Here is a 16285-nt window from a genome sequence, read left to right on the forward strand (position 1 = left end):
CCGATTTTTTTTTTCGATTTTTTTTTTTTTTTTTTTTTTTTTAAAGAAAGCTGTTTGTCCAACATGGGACTTAAACTCAGGACACGGAGATCAAGAGTACCGCTCTGCCGAGTGAGCCAGTCGGGCGCAGCTATTTAAGTGTCGGCAATGAAGGCAAATATAGAGAGCACGCACGCGGAACAAAACATCCCTGCCATCTGAAGTTGGTCTTTGCTCTAAGACCATCAGAAAAACTGGTCCTAAAATTCTCCAAAAATGCCAGGTATAGGGAATATACTGCTCTCTGCGCAGAATCCCTTGCTCATCATTCCACCCTAGCTGCATTATTTCTCTTTGGAGATTTTCCTGGCCCCAAAGCAAGCTTACGTCCTCATCTGGGGCTCTAGCAATCTCCCCAGCTTCTGTTGCGGTGCTCAGTCATGTTACGTGGTAGCTGTTGGTCCCAAGCACGGCTCCCCCAGGGCACGGCCTGTGCACACCCAGCGCGTGGCGGGCGCACCGGGACAGCTGGCGGGTCGGGGACTGGAGAGGGTAGCGGCGCGGCAGCGTCAGTGACCCCTGCTGGCCGCGAGAGGGCACACCGACCCCACGGCGCGGGGAAGGCGGCCCGCGCGGTCCAGTGCCCCCCAAACCCTCGCCCCAGCCGACGCCCCCACCACCGGGTCACTTCCAACACCGTCTCCCACCGCCGCCGCGAACCCACGTTCCAGGAGCGGCCCCGGGGTCACTGCCCTCCCTTCCCCCCACCCCAGCCACCAAACGCTCTTCTCCCCCTTCCTGCAGCCTTTTGGGAACTAAAAGGTTAACTCCGCCCTCCCCCTGGGCCCCTTTTCCGCACTAACCCTCTCAATCTGGAAGCTGGGACACGGGGGCGGTCCTGGGTGGACTGGGTCACGGGGACCCTGGGCTCCCTAGTTTAACGCCCTTTCCAGAAACCTGCCACCCTCCCGTCCACCCCCAGACGCACACACATCCGTAGGCTCACACCTTTTCTTGCCAAGATCCCGAACCAACGCAGCTCTCTTCCCCAAACGGAACCAGGTAGGGAGGGAGGAGGCGGGGCGCGAAAGCGTCCCGGCTGCCCCCACTCGAGTCGCCCTTCGGTCCTCCTCCCGACCCCAGCGAGCGAGCCCCTTCGCGGCGCGGCTCCCCGCAGGAGGAAGGCGCGGAGGGTCTCGGAGCAGAGCGCGCGGGCAGGTCCGCAACTTCGGGGCGGGGACGAAGGGGTTAAAGGTCCGGGGCTGGCGCTCCCGTCGCCGAGTCTGGGAGGGGAAGCGGCGGGAGGAAGGGCCCGGAGCCTGGCTCCGGTCCTCCCCTGTCCCCCCCCCCTCCCCCCCGACAGCCGGGGACTTGAGCCGGCCGGACGCCCCCGCTGGCACCCTCCCGGGGCGGGCGCCCAGGCGCGCACGAAAGCCCGCCGCTCCCCTTCCCCGGCTCGCGCCCTCGCCCACCCCCCTCCCTTGGGCGCTCTCGCTCCTTCCAACACTCACTCACCGGCGCGCTCGCCCGCGCCCCGGGCCACGGCGCCCCTCCGTTCGCGCCCACCTGCCCCGCGGCGCCCTCCACCCGCCCCTCGCGCGGCGGCCGGACGGGCAGCGTGCCCCGGGGTGGGCGCGCCCCGGGCCCGCGACGCGCGGCTGGGCCGGAGGGTGCCCGGGGGGCCATGGCGCGAGCGCTCGCCCGCCGAGCTGCCCGCTGAGGCCATGCTGCGCCCCCGGCGCCCCGGGCGCCCCGCCGGCGCCCGCCTGCTCCCGCTCCCGCCGCTGCTGCTGCTGCTGCCGCTGCTGCTGCCCGGAGGCCACGCGGGGAACCTGACGGTGGCCGTGGTGCTGCCGCTGGCCAACACCTCGTACCCGTGGTCGTGGGCGCGCGTGGGGCCGGCGGTGGAGCTGGCGCTGGCCCGGGTGAGGGCGCGGCCCGACTGGCTGCCCGGCTGGACGGTGCGCACGGTGCTGGGCAGCAGCGAGAACGCGCGCGGCGTCTGCTCCGACACGGCCGCGCCGCTGGCCGCCGTGGACCTCAAGTGGGAGCACAGCCCCGCCGTGTTCCTGGGCCCCGGCTGCGTGTACGCCGCAGCCCCCGTGGGGCGCTTCACGGCGCACTGGCGGGTGCCGCTGCTGACGGCCGGCGCGCCGGCGCTGGGCTTCGGGGCCAAGGACGAGTACGCGCTGACCACCCGCGCGGGGCCCAGCCACGCCAAGCTGGGGGACCTGGTGGCGGCGCTGCACCGACGGCTGGGCTGGGAGCGCCAGGCGCTCGTGCTCTACGCGTACCGGCCCGGCGACGACCAGCCCTGCTTCTTCGTGGTGGAAGGCCTGTACGTGCGCCTGCGCCACCGCCTCAACGTCACGGTGGACCACCTGGAGTTCGCCGAAGGCGACCCCCAGCACTACTCCCTGCTGCTGCGGACCGTGAGGCGCCAAGGCCGAGGTGAGGGGGCGGCTCTTCCTCCCGAGGCTGCACGGCCCGGCTCTCTCCGCGGTTCTGCGCTCCCCGACTCCCCCCCCCCCCCCCACCTGCTTCCCACCGCTGCCTCCGGAGTCGCGGGAGGGGCGGGCGGAGGACGCCCAGTAGGTACCCTGGCTTGGTGCCCATCCCTGGGAGGGATGGGGTTGGGGGGAGAACACCCAGTAGGTCCCCCGGCTTGGTGCCCATCCCCGCTCCCCTCCTCCACTTCTGGTTTCCTCCAGCAGCCTCTCCTCGTCCCACACGCCCTCTCCACCCCCAGTCCCCTCTCTGCTGGCCAGCCTCCCCCTCTCCCTCCCTTGCTGACCCCACCTTCCCCACCTTTGGCTCCACTGTTGCGGCTCTCCCTATCTTTGCTCCTTCCTCCAACCCTGCCCACTGACTCCTCCCAGCCCTCTTCACCTTTCTCTCGGCAGCCAGCCGCTGAGGCCCTAGCAGTCCGGAGTCCACAAATTCCCTGGCCTGAGTTCCCCCTCTGCACTCTGTCGGGATCTAGGCTCCTGTCTCTCTGTCTCTCTCTGACCGCCCCCTTCCTCCCCAGTTATCTACATATGCAGCTCCCCAGATGCCTTCAGAACTCTGATGCTTTTAGCCCTGGAAGCCGGCCTGAGTGGGGAGGACTATGTGTTTTTCCACCTGGACCTCTTTGGACAAAGCCTGCAAGGTGCACACGGTCTTGCTTCCCACAGGCCCTGGGAGAGAGGCGATGGGCAGGATGCCAGTGCCCAGCAGGCCTTTCGGGTGAGGGTCCAGGCTGCAAGCCCAGGCTGTGGGACTCTGTGCTGGTGGCACATAGTTTCTGGGCACTGGGTTCCTCGGGGTCTGAAGGGCTCTAGAAAAAAGGTTCTTGACTGCTCAGGGACTTTGGTGAGGGAGGCCAGGAAGAGCGCGGGGTGTAAAAAGGTCTAGGAAACTTCAGAGCTAGGAGGCTGAAAAGATGAACAAATGGGCTTGAGGTGGGAGGGTGTTCCCGTCCCACAGACTGACAGGACTTGAGGAGTCATCCCATTGGCTCCCCTGCTTTGGAGCAGGCAGTGCCTCACAGGTGACATGGAGTCCATCCACTCCGACCTTGGGCTAAGCGGAGATGCACTGGGGAGGTGGCCCAGGGTACTGGGAGGACTGGGTCATTGCCCAGCTCTCCCCTCTCCACTGACCCCTTCCTCAGGCCGCCAAAATCATCACATATAAAGAGCCGGACAACCCTGAGTACTTCCAATTCCTGCAGCAGCTAAAACACTTGGCCCAGGAGAAGTTCAACTTCACCCTTGAGGACGGCCTGGTAAGGGGGATCCTGGGACCCTGCAGCATGGACTCCACACTGCCCTGCCGGTGCCCAGCCTGTTCTCTCAGCCACCTCCATATTCCCAGGCCTCCCCTTCTTCCCCTTCCCCCCCCCCCCCCCCCCCCCCCCCGCCACACCGTTCTCACCTTCTGATAACTAAGGGGACACTGAAGGGTCGGTCAGCCTCCGGAACTCAGGTCCTCATCAGTAAAATGAGGATGATGTGTCCTACTCTGTCTGCCTAGAGGGATTCAGAAGTGGAGGTTGACGAGGAGGTGTCTTATGAGTAGTCAAGTCTCTGTCCACGGAAGGGGGGGGGGTTTCTCCCGTCCCCTCCCAAGGTCCCAGCGCCGCCCAGATCTTCCCACCCAGGGTGTCCCCACTGAGCGCCCTTCGTGGATCCCACCCCGGCCAAGCCCCCTTGTTCCTGCAGATGAACACCATCCCAGCGTCCTTCCACGATGGGCTCCTGCTCTACATCCAGGCAGTGACAGAGACTCTGGCGCATGGGGGAACCTTCACTGATGGGGAGGCCGTCACTCAGCGGATGTGGAACCGGAGCTTCCAAGGTCAGCGGCTGGAGGTGGCAGGGACAATCCACCTTGGGGCACCCCGAGCAGGAGGCCATGAGAAGCCTCCAGCCTGCCGCTGCGGGGGTCACTCACCCATGCCCGTCCTTTCCTGTCTTCTGTAAGGGAGCTCCACGACCGCCCCATCTGCCTTGCTCCATCAGGAAGTCCTCCCAAGTGCCCAACCTCAGTCATTCCTGCTGCTGACACGTCCTTCTTGTTATTATTATATGTGACATATTACATACACGTTTGGAGGGCAAGGCAAAGAAGATCGGAGGGTGGAGATCAGGTAGGGTGGGTACCCTCCTGAACTTCCACGTCCTCAAAACACAGCCATCTTCCTCCATGCCCCAGGGGTGACAGGATACTGGAAAATGGACAGCAATGGAGATCGGGAGACCGACTTCTCCCTCTGGGATATGCATCCTGAGACTGGCACTTTCAGGGTAAGGGTGTGCCCCCAGAAGACAGTGCCATATAGGCAGGAAGGACGTCTTGCCCTCCCTCCTTCCCCCAGGGCATCTGTCGGCTCTGTAGTCACTCCACCATGCTTGCTCGCTTTTGGAGAGCCTTGGGTAGAAGAGACCCAGCTCGGGTCTGGGGGAGCAGCCGGAATGATAGGGACTCACAAGCATTACCCTTGGGGAACCGCAGCTCTGAGGAGGGGGCACAGCCCTAACTTCAGGAAGTCCCACATCTCCTAAGACAGGCAGGCCCCTCTCCCAGCAGAGACAGGCTCACGTGGTGGCCACACAGCTCATTAAATTCAGTCAGGAACAGGAAGGAATCGAGGCCACAAGTGCTGAGGAGCAGATCACTCGGGGAAGACTTCCTGGAGGAGGGGTACGTGGCTTAGGCCTGCGAATGTGGACTGAGAACACTGCCTTTTCCTGTTTCCTATGTGCTTCAGTCCAAGATCGTAAACTCCCTGATGTCGAGTCGGGGTTCTACGTGGAGTTTTCTCCATAAAGCCCTTGAGTAGTTTTCAGGTTTTTCCACTCTGGTGACCGGGGTATGAGGGGCTTGGTAAACAGTGGACAGCCCAGACACAGGCCGGGGAAGCAGAGACGGGGGAGGCCGCGCAGCTCCACTGGACGGGAAGCGTCGCCCCAGGCCTTGCCCTCCTGCCACTCCTGCCCTCCCGTAGGTGGTTCTGAACTACAATGGGACCTCCCGAGAGCTGGTGGCCGTGCCAGGGCACGAACTAAGCTGGCCCCTGGGCCACCCACCTCCTGACATCCCCAAATGTGGCTTTGACAACGAGGACCCGGCTTGCAACCAAGGTGACTGCCTCTTGCCTTCCAGGCCTCCGTTCTGGAGAGGCTCCTGCTTCAGGAGTCAGATGGGTGCTCCTCTCCCACACTCAGGGCTTTCTGGAGGGACATCTGCCTTTTTCTTCCCTTCACTCACCTTCCTAGTTCACTGAGGGACTATTAGAAGGTTCCTCTTCCTGCTCTCTAACCCAAATCTCTCCTGCTGCAACTTGGACTCTTGTGCAGACCACTTTTCCACGCTGGAAGTTCTGGCCGTGGTGGGCAGCCTCTCCCTGCTCAGCATTCTGACCGTCTCCTTCTTCATATACAGGTGAGCTTTGGAGGCGGGTGGGGAGTGAGGCTGGGGGGCCTGGAGAACTAGCTGCCGAGGTGGCAGGGACCTGCAGGGAAGCGGGAGAGGTGGAAGGCCGAGGGAGGTGGGGGAGGAGACAAGGCCGAGGGAGGTGGGGGAGGAGACGGGGCTAAAAAGGGCTAAAAAGCCGCAGGGCACAGGGAGGAGAGAAGAGGGGCCGGCGGGGAGGGGCCGGGAGGGATGAGGCTGTGAGAAGAGCAGAGCAGGCGAGTGGGCTGGTCCACCCTCGCCTCGGGCACACCTGCTGGGGAGCAGAGGCTCCAACCCTGTGGGACTGGGCCCAGTCAGTTGAGCAAGGCTGATGTGCACGGAGCGGAGAGGGGAGGTGCAGGACCCCCCCCCCCTGCCTTCTGGTGGGAGGCTGGCCTGCCGCGCAGACATTAAGGACACAGGCCTGCAAGGAGGGCACTTCCTCACACGATGTTTCTTTTTGTTCACGTAACAATGCTTTGAAATAAATGTCGAGGTCGCCCATTCCCAAATCAGGACGTGAGGACGTGAGACTCAGAGACACGAAGTGGCTGCCCAAGGTCCCTGGGAGGCAGGCAAAGCCTGGCCCACACCTCCCGGCCCTCAGCCCCCGTCCGCCCGTCTCTTAGCACACGCGGCGGCCCCGGGCTCTGAGGCCCGGGGTCAGGGGTTCAGACATGGCTCCCCTGTTCATGCCCCAGGAAGATGCAGCTCGAGAGGGACCTGGCCTCAGAGCTGTGGCGGGTGCGCTGGGAGGACGTGCAGCCCAGCAGCCTCGACCGGCACCTCCGGAGTGCAGGCAGCCGGCTGACGCTCAGCGCGGTGAGGAGCCCCCGTGGGGGTGGGCAGCGGGGGCCGGGCAGGGGTCCGGGCAGCGCCTGCTGGGCAGTGCAGACGGCGCGCTTCCGATCCCAGCCCTGCCCTTTCTCGCTGTGTGACCTTGGACAAGTGCTGTTCCCCTCAGAGACTACCTCAGATGACGGTCACGTGCACAGAGCCTCCTTCGCAGGAGGCTTTCAAAGACCAAACACGGTAGACGTGAAAATACATTTTTAAAAAAATAAACAGGGGCGCCTGGGTGGCGCAGTCAAAGCCTCTGACTCTTGATTTCGGTTCAGGTCACGAACGCACGGTTCTTGCCCTGCGTCAGGCTCTGTGCTGAGAATGTGGAGCCTGCTTGGGATTCTCTCTCTCCCGCGCTCTCTCTCCCTCTCTCAAAAGTAAACATTTAAAAAAAATAATAACAAATGAGGAGAGGATCTCATGATGTGGAACGAGAAGCAGGACAGCCGCGAGATCAGGCGGGGCAGTGAAGGCCAGAGCTCAGGCAGCCAGAATGGAGAGCTGAGCCCATGGCAGGGCTCCCAGGCTGACCGGTCCCTCCTGCTCTCTGTCCCTCCAGAGAGGCTCCAATTACGGCTCCCTGCTGACCACAGAGGGCCAGTTCCAAGTGTTTGCCAAAACGGCATATTATAAGGTGGGCCAGGGGAAAGACTGCGGGTCCTTGGGGTGGGCAGGGCTGCCCTCCAACGGCTCAGGACGGGCCCCAGGGCCACTGTCAGCAGTTGCCGTCACCACCACTGGGCCATCTCACGATGCAACCTCCATTCCTTGCCCAGGGCAACCTCGTGGCTGTGAAGCGTGTGAACCGTAAACGCATCGAGCTGACTCGTAAAGTGCTGTTCGAACTGAAGCATGTAAGTGGGGCTGCGAGGCAGTGGCCTAGGAGAGGTCCCAGGGACACAGGAGGTGGGGGGACCCCAGGGTGTCTTAAGAAAGGGATGGGCCCTGCATATTGTGCTAAGAGAGAGGGCCCCAGAGGGGAGAAGAGACTAGTAGAGGAAGCCTAGAGGAGGTTCCTTGAGGGGCTGTGCTCGATGCCCCTGGTGGGTGGAGGGATCAGGAGGCAGAGTGAGCCGGAGGAGGTACCGCAGGGGGAGTCACCGGACTCCTAGAGTGTCTGCAGAGAGTGAACGGGCACTGAGAACACTGAGAGGCCCCTGAGGGTGGAGGGCCACTTGGTGAGGAGGGACGTCTCTGCCAGGCTCCTGATGCTGGCTTCCCCCTGCAGATGCGGGATGTACAGAACGAACACCTGACCAGGTTTGTGGGTGCCTGCACTGACCCCCCCAACATCTGTATCCTCACGGAGTACTGTCCCCGTGGGAGTTTGCAGGTGAGGGGACAAGAGGAGGGGGGTCAGGAGATGTGGGCCTAGCCCTGGTTCTGTTCCCCACGGCCGTATGACCCCCAGGCAAACCTCCTCCTTTCTGCCCTTTATCTGCCCCATCTGTAAACGGGGAGGGGGGCACTAGAGTAAATCCAAGTTTCTGTCTTTTTGTGCCTGGGCCCAGTCTTTGTGTGACTGGGCCCCTGCACCCCTCCTGGGGTCTGCCGGGTGCGTGCCTCACTCTTATTGCCCAGCAGGACATTCTGGAGAATGAGAGCATCACCTTGGACTGGATGTTCCGATACTCTCTTACCAATGACATCGTCAAGGTAAGCCCGGAATCCCCCATGCGATGTGTGGGGGAGGGGCCAGGCAGGCGTCTCCCCTGGCCCTGGTTGTAGGTCTCACTTACACCGAAGACCTCGGCCTCCGCAAATTTCCAGGGTATGCTGTTCCTGCACAATGGGGCCATTTGCTCTCATGGCAACCTCAAGTCTTCCAACTGTGTGGTGGACGGGCGCTTCGTGCTCAAGATCACTGACTTCGGGCTGGAGAGCTTCAGGGACCCGGAACCAGAGCAAGGCCACACCCTCTATGCCAGTGAGCCCACACTCTGCCCCCTAAGACCCGCCCCCCTCCAAACACAGCCTGGCGGGGGCAACTGATGCCAGGCCTCTGAAGGGCTTGGCGTGCCATTCTGGATTCCTGGTTTGGCTCATTCGCCAGTGGAAAGGGGAGCCTTTCCCCTGGAGGCTGTGTCTTTGTAGCACTCAGCGTGATGGCCGCACGCTGCTCCAGCCACGTCTTCTAGGGCCTTGTTCCCCCCCCCCCGACACACCCCCACCCCTCAGCTTTAGGGCCCTTCGCCCGGTCACTCCTGACCTCCAACCTGCAGAAAAGTTGTGGACAGCCCCTGAGCTCCTGCGAATGGCCTCACCCCCTGCCCGGGGCTCCCAGGCGGGTGACGTGTACAGCTTTGGAATCATCCTTCAGGAGATTGCCCTGAGGAGTGGCGTCTTCCATGTGGAGGGTTTGGACCTTAGCCCCAAAGGTGAGAGGACCCTGGAGTCCCCTAGCCCTGCCACAGCTGCACCTGAGCCCAGCCCCAGGGTGAGGGACCCCTGCAAACACCACCACACCCGCCTCCTGGAAGGTTCTGTTGCTGCCAGTGACTCCGCTGTCTGCCTGCCTGCCTACCCCGGGGTCCCGGCCCGCTCCTGGACCTCCCCCCTGTGTCTCTCACTAGCCCTGGGCTGGCCCCAGCCCTCAGCCCCTCCTGCCTCACCACAGAGATCGTGGAGCGTGTGACTCGGGGTGAGCAGCCCCCCTTCCGGCCCTCCCTGGCCCTGCAGAGTCACCTGGAGGAGCTGGGGCAGCTGATGCAGAGGTGCTGGGCTGAGGAGCCGCAGGAACGGCCCCCCTTCCAGCAGATTCGCCTGATGCTGCGCAAGTTCAACAGGTTGCTGGTGTTCGTGTGTCCCCCGTGCCCAACAGCTACCCTGTGCCCCACACTTAAGTCTTTTCTCCCAGCAGTGGCAAGGGACCCCACTGCGGCCCGCCGGCCCCTCCTCAGTGGTACAGAGCAGAGGGGAGCACATACTCTTGTCCTCCAACCCAGCCCTGGGGGCCATCTGTCGCACTGTGCCCCACAGACCCCCCCCCACACCCCTCTGCCATCCCGGGTGCCCACACTCTGTCCTTAATTGATCCCCGTTCACCTGCTTCTAACTCGCTTCTGTTCAACAAAGATGAACGAAGTAGCCAGTATCTCTGAAGCTTCCGGACTCTGGGGTCTCAGAGATGAATGGAACTTTCTTCCTACCCTTTCCCCTGCCACGCCCACCCTGCCATGCTCCCCAGGCCTGGCCTTCTCCGCTGCCCTGCACAGGGGCTGACATGGCAGCCTGGGTCTGGTGAGCTGGGGAGGGCGCTCTGGGCAGCTCTCTCACCGCCTCTGCCCTGCTCCCGGGGCCTCAGGGAGCACAGCAGCAACATCCTGGACAACTTGCTGTCCCGCATGGAGCAGTATGCCAACAACCTAGAGGAGCTGGTGGAGGACAGGACCCAGGCCTACCTGGAGGAGAAGCGCAAGGCCGAGGCCCTGCTCTACCAGATTCTGCCCCAGTGAGTGCCCACGTGTGGTGACCCTCTGCCACCCTGTTCCAGCCCCGCCTCCCGCGCTTATCCTATACCTGCCCCTGACCCCACAGCTCAGTGGCTGAGCAGCTCAAGCGTGGGGAGACGGTCCAGGCTGAAGCCTTCGACAGCGTTACCATCTACTTCAGCGACATTGTGGGCTTCACGGCCCTGTCGGCAGAGAGCACGCCTATGCAGGTCAGTGCGGCACGGCCACAGGTGAGGGCCAGGCAGGCTGTGCTTGGCCAGCCTTTCTGTCCCATCAGGACTGCCTTCTGGTCCCATTTTCCCCACTTGAGCCCAGATGGGCTCCCTGACTCCATACCCGTCTTGGCCTCTCTTCCCTTCCAGGTGGTGACCCTGCTCAATGATCTGTACACCTGCTTTGATGCCGTCATAGACAACTTTGATGTGTACAAGGTGAGGGTGGGAGCAGGGACGGAGGGGGACAGAAAGATGGTGACGGGCAGGGTCAGAGAAGGGTGATGGGCAGAATGACATAGAGCCTCAGGAGAGGAGACCATGGGACATGGGCAGAGACTGTTACCCGGAGACCCAGGGACAGGCAGGGAAAGGACGGCGCAGATGAGGTTACCAAACGCATGTGGGGCGGCACAGGGAGGAGAAATTTCCGGTGTTTATGCCCTGCATCCTCTGGTGGGCCCGGCAGGTGGAGACCATTGGCGATGCCTACATGGTCGTGTCGGGGCTTCCCGTGCGGAACGGGCTGCTGCACGCCCGCGAGGTGGCCCGCATGGCCCTGGCGCTTCTGGATGCTGTGCGCTCCTTCCGCATCCGCCACCGGCCCCAGGAGGAGCTGCGCTTGCGAATCGGTGTCCACACAGGTGAGGGAGACAGACAGACAGACAGACAGACAGACACACACACACACACACACACACACACCTGGATTCCCAGGGGCCTCGGGTCCACCACTTGACTCTCGTGGAACACCCCTCCCCACCCCCTCCAGGACCCGTGTGCGCCGGCGTGGTAGGGCTGAAGATGCCTCGCTACTGCCTCTTCGGAGACACAGTCAACACCGCCTCCAGGATGGAGTCTAACGGGGAAGGTAAAGTGGCTGGGCTGCTCGCAGTGGCTGGAGGGACAGACAGGCTTCAGCGAGGACGGCCCCACCGGCGGCTCACCCCCAGCCAGGGTACATCACCTCCAATCCATCAGAGATCAGCGCCCCCCCCCCGCCCCCCCATCCAAAAGTGTTTCCAGGCAGATGTTGGACTGTCGCCCTGGTCCCCCCCACTCAGGGCCCCTCTGCTCCCTCTTGCATGTGGCAGAGGACTAGGTGTAAGTCTCTGCTCCACCATCCACACAACTGTGGGTCGATTTGCCACACTTCCTGGAGCCTCAGTTTTCCTCACCTGTGAGAGAATAAGACGCGCACCTTAGAGGAGTTATGTATGAAAACCATATGCCATGACGAGGACGCGAGTCATTCAACTTTTCTGAGCTTCAGCTGTTTATCTCTAAAACAATACCCGTCTCCGGCTCGTGAGAAACCTAGCGCGGGCCGCGGAGCACAGTAGGTACCTAGGAAAAGCTTGCTGCCCTCTCCTCCTGCCCTGAGTCTTGCGTCAGGCTCCTCTTCTACCCTCCTGCTGTGTGCAATACAATTCAATTCAGTAAACATGCACTGAATGCCTACTAAGTGCCAGGCCCTGGGGTACAAAGACCACTCAGACCCCGTGTCAGCTGGCGGGGCCGGGGGGAAGTCCCTGCAGACCCCATCCAAGCCTCATGGCAGGAGATGGGCTGCTTTGCAGCCCAGAGGGTCTCTGGCTCAGCAGATACTCCCTGGTCACTGTGTCTGGGGCGGTCAGAGCCGGAGGAAGGCTCTCACTGAGGTCCTGTCTTCAAGGAGCACATTCTCAGAAATGTTTCTTTTTTTTTTTAAATGATTTTTTTTTAAGCTTTATTTATTGTTGAGACAGGGAGAGACAGAGCATGAACGGGGGAGGGTCAGAGAGAGGGAGACACAGAATCTGAAACAGGCTCCGGGCTCTGAGCAGTCAGCACAGAGCCCGACGCGAGGCTCGAACTCACGGACCGTGAGATCGTGACCTGAGCCGAAGTCGGCCGCTCAACCGACTGCGCCACCCAGGTGCCCCTCTCAGAAATGTTTCAACAGCAAAACGAGGCCGCTCCGATGTATCCCCCAGGAGTGGTGGGAGCAACTATGGACAGAGGCGTGGGGGGTACCAGGTCGGGAGTCAGAGCCTGGGTCTGACGCCCACAGTTTGGGCCTCAATTCCCTCTGCCACAAGATGAGCGTTGAAGTAAACCAGAGCGACAACAACCGCTGCCAGGAGTGCTTCCTGCGTGCCAGACTCTGCTGAGATAGTTGGTTAGCGGTTCGTGTAGCCCTCGTAACAAGGCCTTGACATGGATACTGTCACCATCAGCATTTGTTGGACTAGGAAAATGAGGCACAGAGAGTTTACATTACTTCTCCAAGCAGCTGTCCCAGCTGGGATTCACTAGACAGAGCAGGACCCAAAGTCTGAGCCCCTAACCACCATGCTACACTGTCTGTCTGGAGCCTGGTAACACGCTAGAATGCTATCTACTGGAACTTTCTTTCTATAATCCGGGTTGTCCATCACAGTAGTCTCTGCCACAGGATGCTATTGATCGCTTGAAATGTGCTCGTGCAAATGAAGCCCTGGATTTTTAACTGTATTTAGTTTTAATTAACTTAAATGTGAATAGCCACCGGTGACTAGTGGCTGCGGTGTTGGACAACGCAGCCGTCAAATTCTGAGGGAGAGGCCAGAATGGCCAGACTCCACGTGGAGGGGTGGGACTCTGAAGGAGGAGGCTTCCTGAGAAAGAAAGGAGTCCTGCAGTTCCCAGTCTCCCCGCTCCCATTGCTTCCACCCCCCGCCCTCCCTTGTCCTTCCCAGCCCTGAAGATCCACTTGTCTTCTGAGACCAAGGCCGTCCTGGAAGAGTTTGGTGGTTTCGAGCTGGAGCTTCGAGGGGACGTAGAAATGAAGGTAGAGAGGAAAGCCCCTACCCTCACCATCCCTTGTGGACCAGAGGGTGCCTCCCCAGACCCCTTCTCAAGCAGCCGAGCCCACTCCCATCCCGAAGCCTTTCCTCTGATTTGGGGAAGTGGGTCAGTGCGCTGCTCCCTACACCAGCCTCCTCTTCTCTCTCCCTCCAGGGCAAAGGCAAAGTGCGGACCTACTGGCTCCTAGGGGAGCGGGGCGGTAGCACTCGAGGCTGACCTGCCCCCCCCCCCCCACCTTGGCCTTCTACACCCCCTTCCCTGCACCAGAGGCAACAGAGAGGTTCCAGGTCCTGGCCTCACTCACAGCAGCCCCACCACTGCCAAAGGGATCGGAGAAGTAGTTTGAACAACCCAAACGTGCTAACCCCAGTGGAGACACCAGATGTGACCTCTGGTGGAGGACTGGTGTTGGGGAGGACTCGGAGTTCATGGGACTGGACCAAAGCACACAGTCATATCCAGTGGCACACGCAGACAAGTGTACCCACTCTCCACCCGGACCCAAGCCAGGCTAGGGTGTGGACTCCACTTTGAGACACTGTGACTTCTATGGGGAGGGGGAAGAGCCACTTTAGAGGTAACAGGAAAGGGGACTACAGGTGAATCTAGGGGGTGAGGGGAGTCCACATCTAGGCCCAACCCACATGGGCCACAAACACCCCCCCATACTCCCCCCAGCACTGAATACAGTGCACAGGGGAGGGGCAGCCCTGTATGTCTTGTTTCTCCTGTGAGCAGAGACCATGAACATCTTTATTCCAGTGAATGTCTCTGGAAGGACAGCGGGTGAACAGAAAACACAGCCGTGCTCCCTGCCCTCTGTTCCACATAAGATGCTTCCTGAGCTGGGGAGTGCAGTGTCTGAAATCAGCTTCAGTTTCCTCAGCCAGGATCTACGTGACAGCCTGTGAATTACCCCAGCAGTGCTGACGCTCTTGGTCTAAGGACCTGTTTACACCCTTAAGAATTATTGAGGGCCCCAAAGAGCTTTTGTTTATGTGGATTAAATCTATCCATATATAGCATATTAGAAATTGAAACAAGTCCTTATTAACTCATTTAAATAATAAACCAATCATATGTTTATATATTTTAGTGTCTTATCGAGGACATTCTTAAGAGAAACTGGGTTTTTAATTTTTATTTTTTTACTGCCAATGTATGGTGATGAAGAACAGTGACTCAGAGCCACCGCCTTGGTTTGTGCAAAGACACCAGCAAGTTAACCCTCGTGGCCTTCCTACTATCAATATACCTGTCAAGTCACGGAGGCAAATCGTGTATTAGCCTGATTATGCAGATTGTTTGGAACTCATCCATCCCCTGAAAGGGTCCTGTGGACCACAGCAGATTGGGAACGGCTATATGACCCAGTGTTGGGCATACAGTAGAAACACAGTGAGTGCGGGGACTCCAAGGAGAGGCTTGGGAGCCAGGAAGGAAGGATGCATCCTCTCTTACCTCAGTTGAGATTTGGGGACTGTCCACCTGCCCCTCCACTCCCATGCCAGTGTGGACAAATGTGAATGGTAGTGTGCAAAGCGAGCCTCAGCTGGCCCTGCTCCAGCCGCCCACCCCAAGCCCTTCCTGAGCAGGCGGGCAGGAATGCGAACGAACGCGGGGGAGAGGTGGCCGAAGCTTCGCCTCCCCCGCGAGGAAGGAAAGTGCCAGACATTGCTTCAGTGCCATCCATCAGGCGCAGACAGGCCCCTCCTCCGAGCTCCCAGAGCCTCTTCCCGGAGTCCACGCCCCGCGGGACCTGGAGGGCGGGCAGGCTGTGTTCAGGGCAGCGGCGGTCCGGGGTGAGGAAGGAACCAGCGCCGTCCCCCCACCTCGCCTGGTGCGGTGACTCCCCTCGCGGTTCTGCGCCCCCGGCCCGCCGCTTGAGGCGCAGCCGATCGGGTTCTCCGCGAGCGCGAGCTCAGCCCCAGGCGCCCCCCCCCCGCCCCCGCGCCCCGTTGCCCCGGTAACTACGCACGCCCGGCCGGGCCGGTTGCCCCGGTAACCACGCACGCCCGGCCGAGCTGCTGGCTGCCGGGAGGGGAGCGGAGGGACGGCCGCGGGCGGCGAACGGGGGCGGGGACGTGAGAGACCCGGGCTCCGGGGGGGAGACTGGGAGCGCTGGACGCCCGAGGACTCCGTCCAGAGACACAATTGCAGGAAGTGGCCGGTCAGATCCTTCCGGGGCAGCCTGGCTCCACCGCGCGGGAGCTCGAGGGGAGGGGGCTGCGGCGGGAGAGCGGGAGGGTGGGGTGGGAGGGACGCGGGGACAGGCCCAGGCCGCCGGGGACTCCTGCAACTCGAGAACTTTCCCTGCGACCGAGGAGACTTCCTTCTGGGGGAAGGCCCTGCCTCCGGAAGACCTGGGAAAGCCATTGCTGAGGGGAGGGGTCCTCGGGGATCGGGGACCTCCGCCCACAGGAGGGGCGGTTTCCCGGGCTGTCCTGCGGAGCCGTCTGGAGGGGTGCGGGGCTGCAGGCTTTCCCTGGAGTACGATAAGGGAGAAAACAACAGTCATCGTTGGCGCTCAGCGGCGCCTGGCGGATGACAAGGGCTCGCACAGGCATGAGCTCACCGGCCACGTGACTCCTGGGAAGGGGTGGGGTAGGAGGGCCCCGGCCGAGGTCCAGCTGTGGGGCTGGAGGGAACCCCAGCCCGAGCAGTACCGCAGAAGACACTTCTCCTCTGCACTCCCTCTCTTCTGTGTCAGAGAGCTTGGGTAATGCATTTGTCATAGCAGTACTTCCGGTAATAATATAATTATGTTTAATGATTTATACCTTTCAGGACGATTTGTGGAATCTAATTAGCAGCGGAGGTCAGTTTGCAACCTGAAAGTTTTTTTTATTTTTAAGTCATTTCTTAATTAAATTTCAAGAGTTGTAAGATTATAACAATAAATAAAGATAAAAAAAAAAGTACCTAATTCCTTGCACGGAGGTTTAATCTTATTTGAGTTGGAACCAAATTAAGATTCCAGGCGAGGTGTTTGCCACCAAGATGAAGGGTTGGGATACTGATGAATTTGGT

The 16285-nt window shown here is 60.9% G+C and overlaps 1 protein-coding gene across 5 annotated transcripts; it reads left to right on the plus strand.

Moving 5' to 3' along the window:
• Nucleotides 1-649: 649 nt before the first annotated feature.
• NPR1 (natriuretic peptide receptor 1) lies at nucleotides 650-14345 on the plus strand. 5 transcript variants are annotated; one of them, XR_008424498.1, is made up of 23 exons: nucleotides 933-2430; nucleotides 3008-3207; nucleotides 3635-3748; nucleotides 4185-4320; nucleotides 4678-4769; nucleotides 5471-5606; nucleotides 5823-5907; nucleotides 6621-6741; nucleotides 7322-7396; nucleotides 7539-7616; nucleotides 7991-8095; nucleotides 8344-8418; nucleotides 8533-8689; nucleotides 8985-9140; nucleotides 9380-9548; nucleotides 9950-10213; nucleotides 10300-10423; nucleotides 10577-10645; nucleotides 10896-11070; nucleotides 11199-11297; nucleotides 13147-13238; nucleotides 13409-13832; nucleotides 14018-14345. XR_008424498.1 is itself a non-coding variant. In XM_053908667.1 (22 exons), the coding sequence occupies exons 1-22, from the start codon at nucleotides 1704-1706 to the stop codon at nucleotides 13469-13471; spliced, it is 3312 nt and encodes a 1103-aa protein (XP_053764642.1). In that variant the 5' UTR covers nucleotides 650-1703; the 3' UTR covers nucleotides 13472-14345. The 5 variants fall into 5 exon arrangements, 4 of the variants coding, with proteins under 4 accessions (XP_053764642.1, XP_019286895.2, XP_053764641.1 ...); XM_053908667.1 differs by having other exon boundaries at nucleotides 650-2430; nucleotides 13409-14345; XM_019431350.2 differs by having other exon boundaries at nucleotides 10067-10213; nucleotides 13409-14345.
• Nucleotides 14346-16285: the final 1940 nt, after the last annotated feature.

The sequence above is a fragment of the Panthera pardus genome, unplaced genomic scaffold (genome assembly GCF_024362965.1).
Source record: "Panthera pardus isolate Hobbes unplaced genomic scaffold, ASM2436296v1 HiC_scaffold_21, whole genome shotgun sequence".
In the NCBI taxonomy this organism is placed as follows: domain Eukaryota; kingdom Metazoa; phylum Chordata; class Mammalia; order Carnivora; family Felidae; genus Panthera; species Panthera pardus.

Bases quoted from the DNA above. Each gene is read 5' to 3' on its own strand.
- NPR1 (XM_053908667.1), top strand. From the start codon at position 1,704: ATGCTGCGCCCCCGGCGCCCCGGGCGCCCCGCCGGCGCCCGCCTGCTC. The intron at 2,431-3,007 runs GTGAGGGGGCGG...CTTCCTCCCCAG, and splicing joins CGTGAGGCGCCAAGGCCGAG to TTATCTACATATGCAGCTCC. The intron at 5,607-5,822 runs GTGACTGCCTCT...ACTCTTGTGCAG, and splicing joins GGACCCGGCTTGCAACCAAG to ACCACTTTTCCACGCTGGAA.